At 33.1% G+C, this 22157-nt stretch overlaps 1 protein-coding gene across 1 annotated transcript in view; it reads right to left on the bottom strand.

Annotated features, from left to right (window-relative positions):
• LOC123658339 (delta-1-pyrroline-5-carboxylate synthase) overlaps positions 1–20358 on the bottom strand; it is a 41161-nt gene extending 20803 nt beyond the window's left edge. Inside the window, exon 1 of the mRNA XM_045593774.1 lies at positions 19979–20358. Coding sequence (XP_045449730.1) covers positions 19979–20089 — 111 coding nt within the window. The 5' untranslated portion in view covers positions 20090–20358. The remainder of the gene's footprint in view (positions 1–19978) is intronic.
• Between the last annotated feature and the right edge of the window lie 1799 nt (positions 20359–22157).

Genomic DNA, 22157 nt, shown 5'->3' with positions numbered 1-22157 from the left:
TTGATCAGCTACTGTAGAACCCATCGAACAATATAATCAACAACCGCTCTAACTTTCATAATATTTAAATAATTTAATGAAGGATCAAAAGGATAAGCCGAAAGAAGTTTCTTTTAAAAAGTAATTAATTTTAAATTGAGCCCAAAGTTTACTTAAATTTATACAATAACTATTTAACCGTAAATTTTTAAATAATCCATTGTAAAATAAATTTAGCCTTTGTAAATATCTATTCAAAATTTGACGTCATTCATTGTTGTAATAGAAAGAGGTGTTTATTTTAGCAATACAACTTTTTAAACTTTTATATTTCTGACATTATTCAGAAATAATGAAGTTATGTTTGTGTTTATTGTAAACATAACTAACATCCCTTTGCCAATATGATGAATATCTCATTTTGCAAATACAATGAAGTAGTCCATGAACAAACATTCAACTTCAATACAAATAAATATTTGTAAAGATAATAAAAACACGTTACATTTTCCATAATCATTTTAGCATCACACTATATGTACCAACTACTTATATTATACTATTTGCATACAGAACATGCAAGCAGAGCGTGTGTGCGTAATTAATACGAGTGGACCTTGGCTCCCGACCGCACCGTGATATTTTTATGCATGCTATTGATACTAATGTATTGTCCGGTTATTGGAAAAAATATAGAACAATAACCAGTTACCATATGTCAAAAAAACTATCCATTTTGCTAACAAGTGAAGAAACATATTAATAATAATAACATCTCAACTCTCTTCATCCTATCATAGTCCACAGCTGGACATAGGCCTCTCCAAGTTCACGCCAAACATCCCGGCTTTCCGCAATCCTCATGCAGCCACCACGAGCAATCTTACGTAGATCGTCAGTCCAGGGTTTCAGGTTTCTCTTAAAGATAGGATAAGAATTGAAACTATCCGCAAGAGAACGAAAGTAACCGACACAGGCCGCAGAATCAGCAAGTTCAAATGGCAAAATTAACGTTATTTAACTTTACTTAATCTGCGAATAAAGTAGTATGTGTGTCCTTATGTAAAACAAGTAAAAGCTTTTCAAACAGTACAAATCTTATATCTAATATTTTAAAGCTAAAATATAAGGTTATTGATACTGACGTTGTTATAAGAATTTATGTTCACTCCAGAAATATACCTCAATAGATATTTTGTGTTTCTTTGGATGTTCTACTACGGAAATATAAACTCCTAAAGCATAAATTAAGATTTTAAGTTTTTTAGTATTTAGAATATACCTAACTGTTGAAAATATACGAAGATATTTTCTTAAAACATCGTTTATTTTGTTACAGTATAAGCACGTTGTTGCTGCAATACGGTTTATATGTGTCTTGGAATTTCACAGAAGACATAAATTTTAAAATATTTTTGCACTTGAAAATAACGTGGTTGCTAGGAGTTTATGCAAGTTTATTTCAAGTGTTGGATTTGTTTTTTTTTTTTTATTTTTTTATTTTTTTTTTTTCATTTCATCATGAATGCAACAGACAGCCCTCTTTGCAGGGGCTGTCTGGCTGCTGAAGAAACAGCCGCCCACGTAATCCTGGAATGCGAGGGAGTGGCCGCACACCGGGCTACCATCCTTAAGGATATAAGGACGCTCCGAGAAGCCTGTGAACGCCCCAGGAGGCTTCTGAGCTTCTGGAAGGAGCTGGGCTGGCTGAACTAGTCAGCCCACTTTTCACGCATAATGGACCACCTTTGCGTCTAAATGCGGAAAATCGAGCCCAACACACAAATACAAGTGTTGGATTTGTTTTGTATCGACACTATTCCTGTACTAACGTTAGATCCGTACTTCTTAATTATAAAAAAAATATAAAAGTTTTTTTCTGATGTTTGTGTTGGTTTAGGATCCTTCTTAATATTAGATGGATGTTGCTCTAGCTAGTGTTTCCAATCACCCCGCGCAAAAGTAAAATCTAGACGTTGAGTGTGAGGTGTTTATTTATTCTTTTTGTATACCCATATCGTCATAATCCTTTTTAACATTACAAGTCTATGCGCAATTCATTTCAAATAAAAATAGAAAACATAACTAGTCAAATGAGGAAGTAGGAAAATGCAACAAACAAATTATATAAAATGAGCTAATTGCAACACATCATTATGTATTCCCGACGGAGGCGCTTAATAAAATTACTGTGTTAATATGCTATTAATATTCCTATTTACTTGTACACAAATTAAAATGTATAATATGATATAGGTATTTATATTTCACTAGTTGACCCAGCGAATTTCGTACCAGCATTTTTTTTATTTGTTTTTAAAAATAAAAAAAGGAATTATCTAATTTAGAGCGGGCATTTGGAAGTGACATGCTTTTGGCAATACATTTTTGTGAAATGAACTAAGACGCTGTTTGTCCATTTACAGAGCCATAAGTGTGATGAAACTAATTAAACGTTAATAAGTAGGCACTTGAACTTTTCGCGGAAAGACACTATGGACGCAATAGCAATAAGAAACAAAGCTAAATCTGTAAATGTATCTATGAACGCTTAGTAACAAAATAGTTTTTTTATTGACTTGATTGGCAATGAAAATAAATTAAGAGATCGGACGATTTAAGAGTATCTTTTATTATTCTTACTACATTGCTCTTTTAAGTCAAACTGATTTTTTTTCTCAGTAATGAAATACTTTTTAATAAATTAGTGTACTTTCTTATGCAAAAAGGTTTTTGTCAAAAAACGTAAAAACGCAACTCACTGTATTCCGTGTGAATCGAAATTGATTTAAAAAAAATCTTTCACCAGGAAAATGCTACGTTATCAAATGGTGACGTAGGCAATATTTTAAAGGAAGAAAAATGAACAGCCGAAATCCACGCGTGCGAAGCCACAAGCGGAAAGCTATATAAACTATGATTTTAAATAGGAAATACAAAATTACCGATTAAAAATCGTAGTGTTAATAGTTTATATATTATAACAAATCGAGATTCGGCCTCAGTAATAATAACGAATAACTATATAATAACTTTTAAACAAACACGTACGTTCAGCAATCTCTCGTAATTTTCAAGGAAGCAGCGACCAATTGCAACCCAAAGTGACTAACAAACGCTACGAGTACGTAGCCATTTTCAATTTTATTTACGTAATAATGGCAATTGGTGTTTACTTACAGATACTAAAAGGATCAATTATTATTAGTTTAGACGCGATTTTTAATAGATTTATTGCCGCTTCCTTTATTTAAAAAAAAAACAATTGGTTTTGTTGATGAACCGCTTAATTTTGAATATTTGTCTTCGAAATTTGAATTGTTGAAAATTGAATTTGTATTCGAAATTTGAGTTTCATTATGAAACCGAGCATTGATTTATTTAAATGAAACACAACGGAAAAAAACATTGACGTATTGATTGTAACTGCTTCAATTTTTAAGCGGAGTCGTCAATATCGTAACGCAAGTGACAATGACAATTTATTGATTGTTCAGCCGACTCTTTTATATAATTTAGTCGCCATGCCCCTGAGAGGCGAAACTATGGAATTGCAAGGGTAGACGATTTATGCATTAGAATCGTTTTTACTCAGCGTAGAAAATGGATAGTTTTTTTCTTCGGAATATTAAACAAATAATAGGGTTTTAGGCGTCCGTGGATTTTAAATAAAAAGTAAAGCTTCCTTTGTTTTGCTTTCTCTCTTCTAGTAGTAGTAGTTCACACGTTTTATATTGTTAAAATTTTCGATTTTTAATAAAATACTTTTTATTCATACACTTAAATTTAAGCGCATTGTATTAAAGTTTTAGTTGATGACGCTTTATAATAATACGGATGGATGGTTGTAATTGGCCTTTTTGATTATATTTCATTCTAGTTTGTTTTATAATTTTTTCTGTGCTGTGTACCATCCCTTATAAGTAAATAAATAAATAAATAAAAATACTAAAGAAATCTAATTAAATCTAATGGTAAATTTATCATAAACGAGTTTTAATATAAGTTTGACTTAAACAACAATCGACTTTGTTTTTATTACTTGTTTTTGTCTTACTTCAGCTAGATGACTGACTCTACCCGAAACAAACAAAACTTAAGCATATATGAGGCAATGATGACGATTCTTAGCTAAGCTAATAAACATAACAATCATTACGTTGTAGTCTGAACCAAATAAAAATACTCATTGTAGTTTCGTTATCATATTACTACGCCATATTAAAAGGCCGTTGGCTACAAACAGATAAAAAAGTATCGACGCAGGGCACTGGACTTCAAGAAACGATAAAATTTGTGATTATTAAGTCTACGTTTATATTTAACAACAAAGAAAACGTATTTTAATTGACTGGTTATTGGCAATCATATAAATCAATTACATAATTTTTTTTAACCGACTTCAAAAAGAGTAGAGGTTTTCAAATATATTGTAATTTCTTATATAATTTATTGTGTATTTTAACCTATAATTTTAATTATATTACAAACTATCATTTTAGTTTAGTTTTTAGAATCACTTTGGTGAAAAATTGGTTAAGTTATCAATATCGGATTTTTTTTATTTTTGACTTTTTTTTGATATTTGATTTTTTTTTGAGTAAACTATAAATTTATTTTAAAATAATAAGTTCCTAAAATGTTAAAAATTATGCTTCAATCGGGTTTGTAGTTTTTGCAATAAACAAAGAAATTTAAACTGTCATTTGTTAATAACGTTATTATAATGAAATACAATTAATGTAAAAATAATGTTATGTACATCATTTATATTAATAAATAAACATACATACATTTACATAAATATGAGTTTATAACTGTCTGTTTTGACTGATATTATAAATTTATATTCGTTATATCGCTCGAAATAACTATTATTTTACTTAATTTTGAATTAAAAAAAAAAGAATTTTCATACCTGATGGAATTTTAGCTGACTTTCTTTTAAACTGTTATCGAACTAGAAAAAAAAATATTAAATATTATTTCTGAACTTCGTGCAATTTAAAAGGAAGATTAATAAAATATTAACATGGTACACGATTTTTAATATACTCACCTCCTGTCCGATATTAAAGTCCTCGGGAGGTAAACAGTCGTTCCCGATCACGGAATAAAATCTCCTATCCAAAAATTTTTTCACAAACCGATTTCCGCGCAACATTTTTCGGTTTCACGTTTTTAATTAAAATTATTGTAACGAACCTCTGTTACATTATTTGTAACGAATACTTTTTATAACTTCTGACGATACAAACACGCTCGCCGGTGATAAATATGAAGAGCTAAATGAGAACATTTATCAACATTGATAGTAGCACTAACTAAATATTGGACGTTGATATAATTTTAACAAACAAAAGCAAAGATTAGTTTATACTGTTCTACTAGTAGCCTCCGGTGGTTGCTCGCCATTCGAGGTTTAATTACTTTTCTAAAATTGACCTTGACTTGACTTTTCGCTATAATTCTTTAAATGGGTTTATGCTGCTAAAACTTGTCTTTCTTTCAAATTATCTTGACTATGCATGTGTAATTACATACTTTTAATATGAACGAAAAATTCCGAAGTATATATCGTGTTTTGGAAAATTCCCAATCGCCATTTGGAAGCAATAAATCATTGATCATATTGTATACTATCTGTTGCTCGTGGCTTCGTACGCGTAATAATGGATTATCTTTAAAAATAGGTGATAAAATCGTCCCTAATTATTATTTATATATTATAATAGTTTAGGATATCTTCGTGTAACACAATTATGGACTTTTGTGTGCTAAAACTACTAAATTGCTCGGAGCGCAAAGCTGTAGCAGCAAACGCCATAGACGAATAGTTGTACTTTTGATATTTTGAGATAATTTCTGTAATACGTACTAATCCTCTATTTTGCTAACTAGAATTTACGTGAACCAACAAATAACTCAGATTCCTTCCGGTATGTCAGATATGACACATTTTTAAGATATGACGAGTAAAAATTCAAAAAGACCTGGTTTATACATTTATTCATTTATTTTTAATCTGCTCCGAAAAAAAGAAAATTCGAAAATACTTCAAAAGCAGTCCCGAAAAAATGTTCTTGTACTCTTATCTCCTCCTTTTACCTTAAAGAAAAAAACATATTTTTATCCAAAATCAAGCCTTGTTTCACTCCTTAAATTCCGAGTTCACGGGAAATACAGGATAAAAGGTAGCATATATGTTGCTCCATAAACTTCTCTATCTTCCAGTAAAAGTCCCATAAAATTCAGTTCGGCCATTTCAGAGATTAGCCCGAGCCCAACGGCGAGCCGATTAGACAGACTGGCGCTATCAGGTGTACATGATAACAACCGAGAACGACGGCTTAATGTGCTCTCCGAGGCACGGTGAGAAGACCCACAAGGACGGCACAAACAAACATCTGTTTGTGATTTTGACCTATTTTTTTTAATTAAAATTTATCAACGTTATTAACAAAATTTTAAAGAAAACCAGCGCAAAACTCCTAAAATATTATATAATACCATATTACAATTTTCTTGGCAAAGCTGTTACTTTGTACACAATCTCAAATTACTACCATCTATAGCTATGTATTTTGTATCTTATAATATTTGAAGTCAGATGAAACTTTACTACAGAAAATATTTAGCGAAAACGTTTAACTCATATCGATCGATACCTCCAAGAAATAATAATTATGCAAACTCTTCGATTTCCCATAGACAGCGATGCTTCTAAACGTAATTATTACATCACTAAGGCTATATTGAGTAAAAATTTTACAGGTTTAGTAGTTTATAGTAATAGTAGAAACATAATATTAAGACATTATGTACGGTTTTACCTTGAACAAAAAATATTTTAAATTCAGTTGACGTACGTAGTGTAGATGTATGAACATAATTTGAAAAATATTCCATTCCACTTTTTGCTGTTAAAAAAAAACTTTAAGAAGTTTGCGAATAAGTTATTAACCTTATAAATGAACGTTTATTACAACCGACGACTCAATTTAAAAAAAAAAGCCGTCTCGCGTTTCACTTGATCTATTGATCTCAGCAATTTGATCGATTCACTACACACACACAACACGTACGTAGACACTACACACACACACACACACACACACACAAACAAACACCGTACTCTTGTTTTAATACATGTCCAGTGCACTGAATATATTAGCAGGATTATACACATTTGCATAAACTGCTCTCAAGGGCTTATGCTGTCAATATAGAAAATACATAAACGTAATATCTTTACCACAGAACATAATTAAATTTCCACATAGATATATTTGCGATTTCCTTGTGACTGGGGGTATGTTAATATTTTCTATCTACACTATTGTAAAGTTGGGCTTATTCGATTGTCTATTTGTTTGTTGTACTAATGCATGTAACTCGCGGGCTGCTGCTAATTTTTCATATCATTATTTTCCATTACAAAACTTACTGGAAAGGAAGACTGATAAAAACTTTGTTTTTCCTACGCGTTTGTTATTCACAAGAAGCGACGTAAAATATGAAATTGAGCGAGTTATCAAGTGTTCTACGACACCTAATAGAATGAAATGTGAATGTGTGGGTTTTTATGTCTACGTTTAACAAAACTGTTAAGAATTCATTAATTGTGCATATATTGTTCCTACTTGTCAAGTTGTTGAGCAATTGCTGCCTGTTTTATACAGAAAAATATTTGGAGTTTAAACTATATTCTACATCTAAGAAAATTAGTCTTTCAGAATCATCAAACTTAATTAGAAGTCAACTTATGTTGATGTTTCATTGAGATAGTTAACAGTAATTGAGCTTTAGAAGTTAGAACGAGGGTCATTAACTATTAACACGGAATAATAAAATAGATAATGACTGACATTATTATAATAAACATACACATCTCTACGTATTTGCTCTATTAGAGTAAAATAATACTATTATTACATAAGATTTATTTTGTTATTCATATTCAAATAAATACCTCAAAAGTATCAATTTAAAATATGATCATATAACACTCGAAAACAATTTTTTGACGATAAACACCAAAATTATATGTCTGTAATAAACAAACATTTAAAATTCTAAATACGAACTTAACCACAAACACAACGTTTTATAACATAACTGGGTAAATGGGCTATCCAATATAAAAATAATATTTAATTCGAAGCAATAGATCCTGAGATAGGCGCGTTTAAACTAACAAACAATCTTTTCAGTTTTCTAATATTAGTATAGATATCAACATAAATTAAACAAAAATCTAAACTATAAAAGATCATTAACAAAAACAATTACTTAACAGCGAATGAGTAAATATCAATAAAATCAAAAATGTATAAACAATATTAACAAGTACAAACAAGAATGTTTACGCAGACAAAGCGAAAGTAAATTTTTTCAGCAGACTCAACATTTTGTTGCTAACCAAATAAAATTTGTTTAGTCAATGAAATTACTTGCTATTGGCAGCTGGATTTAGCTTAAGTCAAATTTTGATTGATTATCGACTACGTAGACGCCCTCGACAGAACAGACTTTTGAACGATATTTCAATTATTAAACATACTGATACTATAGTTTATAACTGATGTTTCTGGGATAGCGGTAGGATGGCAAACGAACGCAAGGTCTACCTGATAACAAGTGGAAACATACGGCCCATCTGTTGGTAAGCGGTTACCGTAGCTTATATACGACTGCAACATCAAATGCATTGCAAGCGCGTTTCTCACCCTACCCCTGACCCTCTCTAGGAGCCCTGACTATATTATTCAACACAGAAAGAACCCTACTTGACAGAAGTATTATTTGTCTATGTGGTTCGTTAAGGTCAGTGACTGGGGTACATCCTCAGTCAGTTTGCTTCAGTTGTTGTGATGTTGTATCAAGATATATTGTTTCGGCCCTTAAGAGCAAAATAAACAAATTGAAGAAAGAAGTTGAAATGAAATCGGCTTCCACCTAATTTACAGTCAACCATCGTTCAGCTTTTCGGGCGCTCTACTCCATTGACCTACAATTGTCGATTGCTTAAGTTTACCAATTCCGTCAATAATTTAGGAGACTGTGTGTTCTTGGCAAAATAATGCATTTTAGGGGCTGATGTTATCGTTATTAAATATAAACGTTGTTCTTCATACATACTAAAGTTGTGTTAAATAATGCTGTTATAAATACTTACCTTTATCTCATCTGTTACATATGTATATCTCAAGCCATAGCTTTTTCTGTGAAGTACAATAGTAATGAGATAAGTAAATGACAAGCAAGATACATACATGTAAATTGATAACGTGTACTTAAACAAGAACAAATAATTTATTCAACACGAGCTTGGCCTTCATAGATTAGTTTATTATAATAAAAATTATCTTACGCTTCAGCCTGTAATATCCCACTACTGGGCATAGGCCTCTTTCCCCATGTAGGAGAAGGATCGGAGCTTAATCCACCACGCTGCTCCAATGCGGGTTGGCGGATATATTCCCTACTATGTAACGATCGCTATCAGGTGTGCATAATAACAACCGGAATCGACGGCTTAACGTGCTCTTCGAGGTGGGGAGACCCACAAGAACTACACAAACACCCAGACCACGGCAAATACCTGTATGGCCAATACAAATGTTTGTCATGTGCGGGGATCGAACCCGCAACCGCCAGCGCAACATGTACAATCCATGGCTGTGACCGTTGCGCCAACGCAGGGTCTTAATTATCTTACGATCCAGTAAAATATAGCCTAGATTGCTCCTATGAATCGCTTCACGACGATTTTGTTTCGACACGGACTAGCGTCGTTAAGTTATCAAATGCTAAATTTATCTAATTATTATTATTACAATACCTATGTCTTACAGTCGTTGTGAAACAAAATCTCGTGACGAAAATGAAAACTGATTTGTAGCTCTAATGAGAAAATAAAGATATAACCATAAGTTATTTAACCATTTGGTTTGAAGAAACGTTTAAGGACATTCACATATTATACCTATATCATTTTACTTAATATAATGATAAAAGGGTTTACTAGCTATAAAAGTTTGCTAGCTGTGGTAAAGTAAATAAGTTTTTATATCATTTAAAAGTCTCAAGATTTCTACTAATTACACCCACATGGCATGTGATAACGAGCGAACACGTGTTGCAACCAACTCGTGGCGGATGCGTCTCCTCTAATTACAACAATCTAGATAATTAACTGTCTGAAAGATACGCCGCAAAGTTACGCGAATGAATCGACACAATAAAATACATAATTATATATATATGTTATAGACAGTTTTTCCAGACAGTAGACTCGTCGACTTTATCTTTACTAAGTAAATAAACCACGTTTGATCAAATAAATTAGAAATATGTAATTAAAAAATAAGAAGTATATTTATAAAGAAACAACTTATTCGGGTTTTATCACGGTTTATTATGTTTTTTGGTTATGTGGTAAAAGCTGTGTGGTTACGGTGGTTGAGAATATAGCCTCCCCTCTCTTCCCATGGGTGTCGTAAGAGGCGACTAAGGGATAACACAGTTCCACTACCACCTTGGAACTTAAAAAGCCGACCGATGGCGGGATAACTATCCAACTGCTGGTTTTGAAATACACAGGCCGAAGACGGGCAGCAGCGTCTTTGGCGCGACAAATCCAGACCTGCAGTCACCAACCCGCCTGCCCAACGGCACTATGGGCAAAACACGTGAGTTCACGCCATTTTTAGCGCGAACTCGTGGAGGCCTATGTCCATCATTGGACTGCGATAGGCTGAAATGATGATTATGTTTTATAGAAGTCCGACGTTTCGAATACTTTACAGCAACCATGGTCACGGGAGGACTGTTGTCGAAAAAGTTGCTTCATTATAATGAGCGAAATTCGTGTTATACAACAATAGGAAGTATATTTAATAAAAAAAGTTGAAGAAGCCAGGATTCTGTTAAATACCTTGATGTATTGCGTGCTATTATAATTTTTGTCACAAAAAAAATAAATGATTACAAATAAATGTTTTTATATTATTTATGGCACATTTTTTTATTTTTACGTGCTTTCAAACTTACAGTTTTCCTACAAATTTTTGGTTTGACTAGATTTGTCGAAGCGACATATTTTCTTTTCAACCGTTGTTCTGAACTATCTCAGTCTGCTTTACTGTCTGCCTCTTAACGTATTTCTACAGGTTTACTCTATTACAGGTGATGGACGTCAGATTTTGATGATAACAATCAAGACCAAAGATTTTACCTGATCTCCAAGGCACGATTGGAAGACCACGAGAACAGACTTCGCTCAGTCAACACTAGAATTATGTGTGAGATATTCTGATTAATACTAGATTTTTTTTAAAGTTTAAGTCAGATTTCTTTCAGATTTAAGTTAGTTACATAATAGTTACATATTATACAAGACGTTTTTTAAGAAGAATTATAGAAAAGAATTATGATACTGTAACGTTTAAACGATGATTTAATACGATGGTGCGTGTGATAGTATCTTGAAGTGACAAACTTATTGCCTGAAGTTTCTGCACGAATGGCCGCAGGGTAACAAACAACTGTTTATCGTAGAGTAGATATTTGTTTACGTGTTGCACGTGTTTCGAAGCCGCTCTCTGAATAAATCCTCATGAAAGCAATTGAATGTATGCCCGTTTCCCTGTCTACATTATTGTAATAGTAAAAAATATTGCACTTTACTATTTAGTTCCAGTAAATAAACGTCACGGTTTAGGTAATAGGATTGTTTTCTTATCAAGATTATTTTTAGTGTTTAGGATTTTAAAATTAGGCATTAATAATATCCTGTTTGTTAACAGATAACGGGATGGTAATATCTTAAAACATTTCCCTAGAAATATTTCACAGATTTTCTAACTGTTACTTACTCACATTTCTTCATGTTTATTTAAATTCAAATTTGGTAATCAATCATTATTATAACGCAAAATTGTTCGTGAAACTTTAAATTATTGGAACCCACAATGAGAGATAACTTGAATTTACAATCGGCGGAAGAGGGTTATCAAATTCGCTTTAAAAAAAATTACCATGAAAGTTTTCTTATCACTTTAGCCCAGTTACGAGACCTCGTTAACTGAAAAATTAATTGTTTTTATGATGATTTAAGGTCTGTAACTCCTGTGGCTCATAGATTTCACCATACACATAAATTATCGATAGGCTCTCAAAATATAAGCACTAGATAAAACACTTCAACTAATTAACTACAACCATTTGTTTTAATCAAGCAACTTGAGAGCTTTCATCGAAAACGAAAAATTCCCTTGAGATACAACAAAACAATCTATAGTGGAATTACTTTTCTTTTATAGGTCTACAAAAAGTCTACGATGGTATATATCTATCATTTAAGGATAGCTACACCTACCACCTAATATCTTGTAAAAAGATCACATTAAATACGGTAATCGGAAATTATTAATTAATCATTAATAACTTAATATATTAGTTACCTCAAGGGTTTAAATTGTTTATACATTTTTTGATATTGTTTTAGATTTAGTTACTTATTGCCTTGTGTATGACGTACGAAGTAGAAACATTGTTTTATTTAACGGACTTTGTATACGTAACTTATTATTAAACTACCCACGCTTCTATGGAGTCGAAGTTTATGACTTCTGACTCTCCTATAACTGTCTTCCACATGGAAAATACCTTATAAAAAAGCAAGAGATAGATGGATACTCAAATCAGTAAGTTCAAAGAAAAAAGGAACTGTAATAATTTGCGTAAAGTATAAATATATATGTACATAACAAGAATAAAACAGAAGCAACACGTAAGCAACAAACATTACATATACAATGTATTAATTTCAAAACCCCAAAATAACCATCAAGTTGCTCCTCGTATCTTAATAACTAGAACTTTTGAAATAAACAGAGCTATTTCGTAATTTGTCGTCGTCGCCGTTAAAAATTAAATTGTCAATTCTTTTTCCCGACGACTTTTGATTACAACCTTTACCGTGGAACGAGTAATTTTTAATTAAAAAAAAACAAAGGAAATGTATTATTTATTCCTTTTTATAATTAGAGACAACCCTCGGGTTTTGAGTAAGTTAATTACGGAAACGTCTGTTTCTCTTGGTTATTTTAGACACTAATCAGGGATTAAGACTAGATGCTCATTGAATTAACAAAATAATAAAGAAAAGAAAATTTAAGACGCTCTGCCCTAAATCTCCTCAATTTTGTTCCAAGTATTTTGTTCCCAAATAGACAATTTGTGTTTTGTACAAGGATTGGGACATTACAAGTTAAAGTGTTTACTAAAGGCATAAATATTTATTTTAGTTTTTTTTTTTTTAATATCTAGGAATAGTATTATTAAGCCTTTTTGGTGTAATTACCGCTCAGGTGTAGTAATGCGAGTCGTCGCCTAAAACACCGGCGGTTTGGGGGTACGATTCTCGCTCGGGATAGATAAATATTTCTTTTCGGTTTGGATGTCTATCCTTGTGGGTCTCATCACCGTGCCGTTGAGCACGTTAAGCCGTCGATCCCGGTTGTTATCATTGTTGAATATATCCGCCAACCAGCAACGTGATTTAGCACAAACCCGGGTTGTAACAGATTTTAGATAGATTAAGTAGAAATAAAGGATTGCGAAAAGTTCATATTATTTTAGCCATATTCGGCAGATACACTGTGAGTATATTGTCATATAATGTATATGCAATTTTAATTTAATTTTTTTTTTAACTTTTAAACTATTTGCCGTCAGTGACATGTGTTTTGTTTAATAAAATAATGTCGTTTTGCTCTGGGGTAAGGTATTGTTTTAAAAAAAATAGTACCGATAGGGCGCCGCATACGCGACCTCGCTCGCAACTAAATTTGTCCTTGCTCGTATTTAATATTACTTGACAATTTAATGATCATTGTTATAATATTACGAGTAGAAACAGAACAAAATTACTATATACAATAAAATAAACTTAACTTTAGGGAAACTTCTTATTGATAAACGCTAAACATTCAAAGACACAGTGGGACGAGAATCCTGGGTAAATGATAATACCGGGTCCGGAAACACACAACGCAAACAGACGGCCAGACTATGACAATCATCTGTATGGCCTATACATTTCTAGAACATATAGATTAGTTTATACATTTATAATGCACTAAGTAATTTAAAGACGCATTTATAAAACAATGAAAGCTATCTCTATTAATTAAATTATCGACACAGCTCTTAACGTATTTATCTCCTCATACAACTTAAGTGTATTATATACGTATTTATAACTGTTTGAATATTATCATTATATTTTATTGTAACAGTATTATATTTATAATTACGATAGGTATCTAAGGAAAAATCATTTTATAGTTCGTTGATAAATCAAATCAATCACCTAATTCAAAAAAGGCGTAACTTTAATTTATTATGTATATAGTTAAAAATACAGTATAGGCGCTTAAGTTTATCATAATTATTTCTTTTTCAATTTATACTGATGTCATAAAGAGAAGAGATTTAATTTTTGGTTTTATTTTTGTAATTGATATACCGTTAACTTCTGAACCAATGTAAAAAAAAAATACCAATCATATGCTCCTCCCTTATCACTGAATGACACACAATATTTTATAATGAAAGGAAACGGAACATTCAAAATCTGAAATCAAAGCGGGCCACAAATTTATCAAAAATAAAAAAATATATTTATTTCACTAAAAAAGTTTCAATTTGCAATAAAAGCACAATCAAATTTACTTCGTTGGTATTGCAATTATGAAACAAAATATAACCCTTTGCGGACTTACTTCAGTATTCAAGTAACATTGCTTTAATGAGATGCGTCTTTGTTGCACAATACATAGGCGAAATTATTAGCTGTAAGTATTACTTAAGCCTGAAACCTGTTTACGTGATTTGATTATCTGAAACAGTTTTATAATTATTTAAAAAATACTTTTTAATTCATTTTAACTGTCTTTTTTTTTACTTATAATCTTACGAACAGCAACGACATAATGATAAAAATACATTTTTCAAAAAGTAAAAGAATAGATATTTTAAAATTTGGTTCTTGGGCCTGTTTTCATTGTCTTACATAAATCTATATTTATTATGGTAATAAAGACGTTACCAGACCGATTTTCAAAAACAATGGTTTAGACAGACATGTTTATTGGGTTGCTAGATCGTCAAACCTAGTAACCAGGTAAAATAGCCAGTTTGGCTGGACATTTGGTTAAAAAGGCCGGATACCCTAAATTATTAAGGAAAATCCTTAATCCTCCGTGTCTATGTATGTCATATACGACAAAAATTGCGCTGGCTTGCTAATTGCACTTCGGGAGTGCGAGGTGACTGGTGAAAATTATAAAAGCTTAGGACAACATTTAATTTGGGACACGCATTCAAAATTCAAACTATGTCCGACTTTCACCGGACGCCTGGTACCCCTAAGCGGAATAGCGCTAAACCGGAGCAAGGAGTAAGCGCCGATAATCGAAATGAAGCCGCATTTTTAAAACTCTAAGGCCATTCCTGATCGCTTAACAAACATTTATTTATCGAAGTAATAAGTTTAGACTTGATATTATTTTATTACTGACAGAAAAGACTAACTTCGTAAGCCAATTACAAAGACCAATGCAATTTCCAAAACGGACAAATCGCACCTTTAATAAAACAAAGATGTAACTCAAAATTTGTGGATTTGGAGATTTTACAAGAAAACCCGTCTTCGTCGCGTAAAGAATAGGTAGACTTCGACTCCGGCGTTTTAACTATAATATACAGAGAGATACGCGACTGTTGCTCTCTTTTCTATGAACTGAAACTGACAAGTCAGTTCTTATAAAGTGGCGTGTTTCAGAGATGCACCAGCAGTGAGCGGAGATTAAAGTGCTGCCGTTTTGAGTAACATCAAATAATTCGATATTAGATTAAAAGGGATTTAAAATAAAAAGATGATTTTTGTTATACTTCATTTTCTCAGAAAACGCATTTGATAATGATGTGTAACATTTGGATTTACTTCGGTTTTGTTTTAAAAATTGACAAATTTTACAAAGTTAACGCCTAACACTTCAGTTTTATATTGAAATATATGCCTTAGTTGTTGGAGTAATTGGTTAAGTATCACTTTATTGTAATAAATAAGGCTATTTATAAAAGCTACTTTTGTTTACTTCTTTTTATTATTTAGAATGACGAAAGATAAGTAAAAACTTTCAACATTAATTCCCTTTTCGTGTAAAAGTTAAGAATAACTTGTAACTGTTGTGCTTATTTGTATAGGTTTTGAAAACGGAGTCGTCTTAGAGCTCACAATTTTTGTTAAGTTTCAGCGTATCGAGCGTAAAAGTTATAAGATAAACATAATAGTGTATCATTAAAACCTATACACTCCACTGGTGGACATAGGCCTCCATAAGCTTTCCCCAAAAATAGCGTGAACTTATGTGTTTTACCCATAGTCACCACGCTGGGCAGGCGAGTTGGTGACCGCAGGGCTGGCTTTGTCGCTCCGAAGACGCTGCTGCCCGTCTTCGGCCTGTGTATTTCAAAGCCAGCAGTTGGATGGTTATCCCGCCACCGGTCGGCTTTTTAAGTAATATAATAATAGTGTAATAAGTTATAATTTTTTTTCATCTGATTACTGTAATAAATGTGAAAGTTTATGAGGATGACGTATGGATGGATGATTGTTACTCTTTTATGGCAAAACGACTGAATAGATCATTGTCATTCAACAATGCTGCTATTTTGACGTTAAATAATTATGATTATTATTCATCCTTAAAATATACTACAGTGTTATGAATTATTGTTATTTTAGACTAAAGAAGTTATGCAGGTTGAAGAGGAAAATCAACAAAATACATATATCTCCAGAGGCCAAAAATGTAACTGCAGAGCTGACGAAAATGATGACACCGACTCAATATTTTACTGTCACTTATGAGTTGACGAGAAAAATGACACCTAAATAATACTAGCCATTTACAGTCCTCTAGTTCGTCTTCAAGATCATCTTAATCTAGTTCCGATTCATCTAGCTCATCATCGTCAAGCTCTTCATCATCCAGCTCATCTTTATCCAGTTTTTCAAGCTCCAATAGTTCAATGCCTACCCAAAACCCTGCCCCACAAAACTTTACAACGGATTGTGAAGAAAAGACGTCTTACACCAATTCACCACAAAATACTGAGCAAAATATGAGCAAATTCAGCTGAGAGAGCGACGAAATTACAATAGTGTGGCCACCTGAGTGACGACGATGCACTGTAGATTTTAATACGTTGTTTAATAAGCCTGTCAACAGAAGAAATTTTATGTTTGAAAATCAAAGTTCTTCTGACTCTGACTGCAATAATAAACCAAATATTTGTCAGTCAGTTCAGCCTATTGCAATGCACTGCTGGACATAGGCCTCCCCAAGTTCGCGCTAGACATCCCGGTTTTCCGCAATCCTCATCCAGCTTACACCGGCAATCTTAGGTAGATCGTCGGTCCAACGAGCCAGAGGACGTCACACACTGTGTTTGCCAAGACGCGATCTCTTCTCCAGGACGCGTCTGCTCCAACAGCACCGGTCCTGCGCCACAGATGACCAGCCCACTGCCACTTCAACTTGCTAATTCTGTGGGCTATATCGGTTACTTTCGTTCTCTCGCGGTAGTCTCGTTTCTAATCCTATCTTTGAGGGAAACCCCAAGCATGGCCAGTTCCATTGCACGTTGAGGGACTATATATTTGTGGACCAGTCCCTTCGTCAGTGTCCATGTCTCGGCTCGGTAATGTTAACACAGGCAGGACGTATTGCTCGAAGATTTTTGTCTTCAAGCATTGAATTCTCCTATCGGCCTCCTTCTCAAAGTTGTTGCGGCCTAGTTGGATAGTATGGCCTAAGTAAATATAATCCTGAACAACTTAGAGAAGGGTACCATCGACCGATACCTGTCTCGGTATGACTTGGTTGTTAGGCATAACTTTCGTTTTGTCCAAGTTCATACAGAGAACGACACGTCGGGAGGACTCGTTTAGACCGGCTAGCATTTGGCCTAACTCATCTAACGTGTCCGCAAAGATGACGATATCGTCGGCGAAATGAAGGTGAGATGTATTCACCGTTGACATTGATGCCTTGTTCAAGGTCTTAAAGATATCCTCCAGCGCAGCGGTAAACAGTTTCGGTGATATTACATCTTGCTGTCTTACCCCACGCCGCAGGGAAATAGGTCTTGTTCTCTGGTCCTGGACATGAACGGTCATCGTCGTTGCGTCGTACATACATCTCAGTACCACGATATATCGCCAGTCGATATGACATCTCTGCAGAGAGTCCAGGACAGCCCAGGTCTCGACACAGTTGAAGGCTTTCTCGCAGTCCACAAATTCCATACACAGCGGCTGATTATATGTCTCTGTCTTTTGAATAATCTGTCGAACAGTATGGATGTGGTCTACGGTGTTGTAGTCATTTCGAAACCCAACCTGCTCTGGTGGTTGGTATTCGTCGAGTCTTATGGCGAGACGATTCAAATGTGCAGAAAATATTGATTCCGACGGTATTTAACTTAGGGTTTCACCAACCAAAAAAAGGTCAGTGTGATATATGTGTATCATAATTATGATAATTCAAGCAATGAGCAAAAACAAGATGATAGACAATATAAGAAAGAAGAGACTGCTGATTTTTATACTATTTACTAGCTGACCCCGCAAACGTTGTTTTGCCATATATGATAACTTAGGGGTATGAAAAATAGATGTTGTTCGATTCTCAGACCTACCCGATATGCACACAAAATTTCGTGTGAATCGGTCTAGCCGTTTCGGAGGAGTTTAACTACAAACACAGCGACACGAGAATTTTATATATTAGATTATTTATGGTTAGTAATTATTTGTGATTTTAGGAGATATTTACTAGAGACTCATCATCATCATTACAGCCTATACAGTCCACTGCTGGACATAGGCCTCCACAAGTTTACGCCAAAAATAGCGTGAACTCATGTGTTTTGCCCATAGTCACCACGCTGGGCAGGCGGGTTGGTGACCGCAGTACTGGCTTTGTCGCACCGAAGACGCTGCTGCCCGTCTTCGGCCTGTGTATTTCAAAGCCAGCAGTTGGGTGGTTATCCCGCCACCGGTCGGCTTTTTAAGTTCCAAGGTGGTAGTGGAACTGTGTTATCCCTTAGTCGCCTCTTACGACACCCACGGGAAGAGAGGGGGTGGCTATATTCTTTGGTACCGTAGCCACACAGTACCCGTAGCCACACAGTACTAGAGACTAATTGTACCTAATTCTTATAATAGTGTATAGTTTTTGTTTTGTTTAAAAAACAATATTTGTAGCCATAAAGAGATATATAAATATCGGATGATTAATTAAAATTTGTTTAATTTAAAAAAAAGGTGATAAATTTCAGTTTTCGTTTTATAAAAAAATGATGCATTAGTACATACAACATCATAATTACAATTAAATAATCATAAAACGAAACATTGTGATTTATTTTTAAAACTTTTTGTTATGTTTTAATACTAAAGAGAATTTTTTTGAAATACTACCTAAAATATTAAGTAATTTTTGGCATAAAGAGATTTAAGTCGGAACTTTTTTTTCATCTCCATTTTACAGCTATTATAGATTTTAACACAGTTGTTTTTCTATTATTCTATTAATCTCTGTACTTTAAACTACTGATATCAATAATAAAAGTCATTAAAAGCATTACAAATAATTGGTAATTTTTAATCAAACACAATGCGGAAAAAGTGCTAAACTTCAAACGCCAATTCCCACAAATTGCGATTTTTGAGTTACATCTTTGTTTTATTAAGGGTGCGAAATGTAAGTCAAATGAATTCATCACAATACGATTCTTGAAATTAAAACGCATATTGCATTATTAACAGTAAAACGTCACCCACACAACTAAACAACTAGATAACACACATAAAAATTAACTTAATTACCAAATTAAACATAAACTATAAAATACTCACATAGTGTTGACATTTGACGCTAAAATTTCGCGCCGAAATCAAAGTCGGATTACGGAACATGACATTTTTCAGATAACCCAGTTTTTCACAGATATTTAATAAATTGCACATTGTTTAAAAAATATGCGAAATATTAAAAAAAAAATTATATAAATGGTAAGAATTTTCACTGCATTCGATGTTAAAAGACTTCCATTGATCTTTTGATATTTAATATTACGAGTTACGACCACTCTGTTTCAATAAAATGACGTGTATGATAATAAATGAATGTCATGTATCGTATTTTATCACATAATGTACCTACTGCTTATTATTGTCTAATGCGTAAGCATTTAAAAGACATAAACTGCAGTACTCGTGTATTATAGGGACCTGTATAGACTAATCTATTCACTAGAGTAGTGTCAATATTACCTGACGTAACTCATTGCTTATAGTCTATATCTAATAAAAATAGGATTTAAATGTTTCAAATGTAAACCCTGTGTGTTAGTGTGGATTTTTTTTTGAATTATCATTAATAAATCATACATTAAATTTATATTAATGACTATAATTACGAATGTAAGATTATCGGTTCTTTTATCATTTGTTGTACACGTATAGACAAGTTAATATTTACTTAAAGGAAGTAATAACGGTTTTGCAATAATCAGATTAGATTTTTTATCTATAGTATAGTATGAACTTAGTAATAGACAATGATGAAACAACCAGGGGTATGTTCCGATATGCATTGCGACCACTGTACAGTGTGACCTCAATTTAGTATACTGTGAAGCTGTTCCTTTATAGCCAGTTATACTGGTTACCATTTAAAACGGAACGCAATCCCGTATACTGTCAGCCGCATCTTTTGACGCCGCATTCAAATTTCAAATAAGTGTAATAAACATTTTCTACTTCACTAAAAAAAAAAACTGTTTTTGGGGTACTCATCACTTCAGCCTATTACAGTCCACTACTGGACATAGGCCTCCATAAGCTCGCGTCAAAAATGGCATGAACTCATGTGTGTTGCCCATAGTCACCACACTGGGCAACCGCGTTGGTGACCGCAGGCTGGATTTGTCGCACCGAAGATGCTGCTGCCCTTCTTCGACCTGTGTATTTCAAAGCCAGCAGTTAGATGGTTATTCCTCCATCGGTTGGCTTTATAAGTTCCAAGGTGGTAGTGGAACTGTGTTATTCCTTAGTCGTCTCATATGACATCCACGAGAAGAGAGGGGGTGGCTATATTCTTTTTTTTTCTCTCTTTATTTAAGGAGTTTTACGCCACTCCATAGGAACATCACACGTTTACATACAAATGTTTACACTCTTGTACAATAGTTTAGCCGGTTCTGGGAGAGGATACGCCAAAATTGAATTACCACCTCTAAGCTCTTTAAAATTTTGAGTTATTTGCAGCATATAATTTCTAATATCTTCATTTCAGACACATTCCACCATAATGTGAACTGCATCATCAATGATATATGTATATATGTATATATATATAATAAAAAAAAATAAAAATAAAAATAAAAATAAAAAAGCCTTTATTTGACCATGCTATAGTACAAAAGAAACTATTATTAATATATTATTATAAAGTTTTACTAGTTGCTTATAATTAATTACTTTTACTTATACTAAATTACTTAAGTTAAACAAGGTCCCCAGGTTGGGTAAAGGCCTCCTCCAATGATGCCCACTTCTCTCTGTCCTGTGCTATTAGCCATATATATATATATATATATATGTATATATACAGGGTGTCCCAGAAATCAACGTCAAGCCGGCAATGGGCGATAGGCCAATTGATGGTGGTTATCAGAAAAATAAGAAAAAAAATATTTATGAATAATTTAAAAAAATAATGGCTTTTTAAAAAAAAATCGAGAAATTGACACCCTGTGACAGTCTTTCAAGCTTTGTGACTAGAAACCTTGACTATGCTTTGTTTTTTTTTTGTGTAACGGGTCCCTGAATAACTGTTTTATTAATTGTAATCTAAAATTAATACTAAAATGCCTCAGCTTTAGAAAAACATCATTTTATTGCGCAACCATTACGCAAAAAAGATAACAACATCTATCTTTATGTGACTGTCTTGTAAAAAAAATGTACTACGCTCTTTTGGCAAGTGGCTTTAAAAGATGGCGCATTTAGTCTGGATTCTAAAATGGTACTA

This window comes from Melitaea cinxia, chromosome 12, assembly GCF_905220565.1.
Source record: "Melitaea cinxia chromosome 12, ilMelCinx1.1, whole genome shotgun sequence".
In the NCBI taxonomy this organism is placed as follows: Eukaryota; Metazoa; Arthropoda; class Insecta; order Lepidoptera; family Nymphalidae; genus Melitaea; species Melitaea cinxia.
The sequence above is the reverse complement of the archived record's forward strand: the minus strand, read 5'-3'. Positions and strand labels throughout refer to the sequence as shown.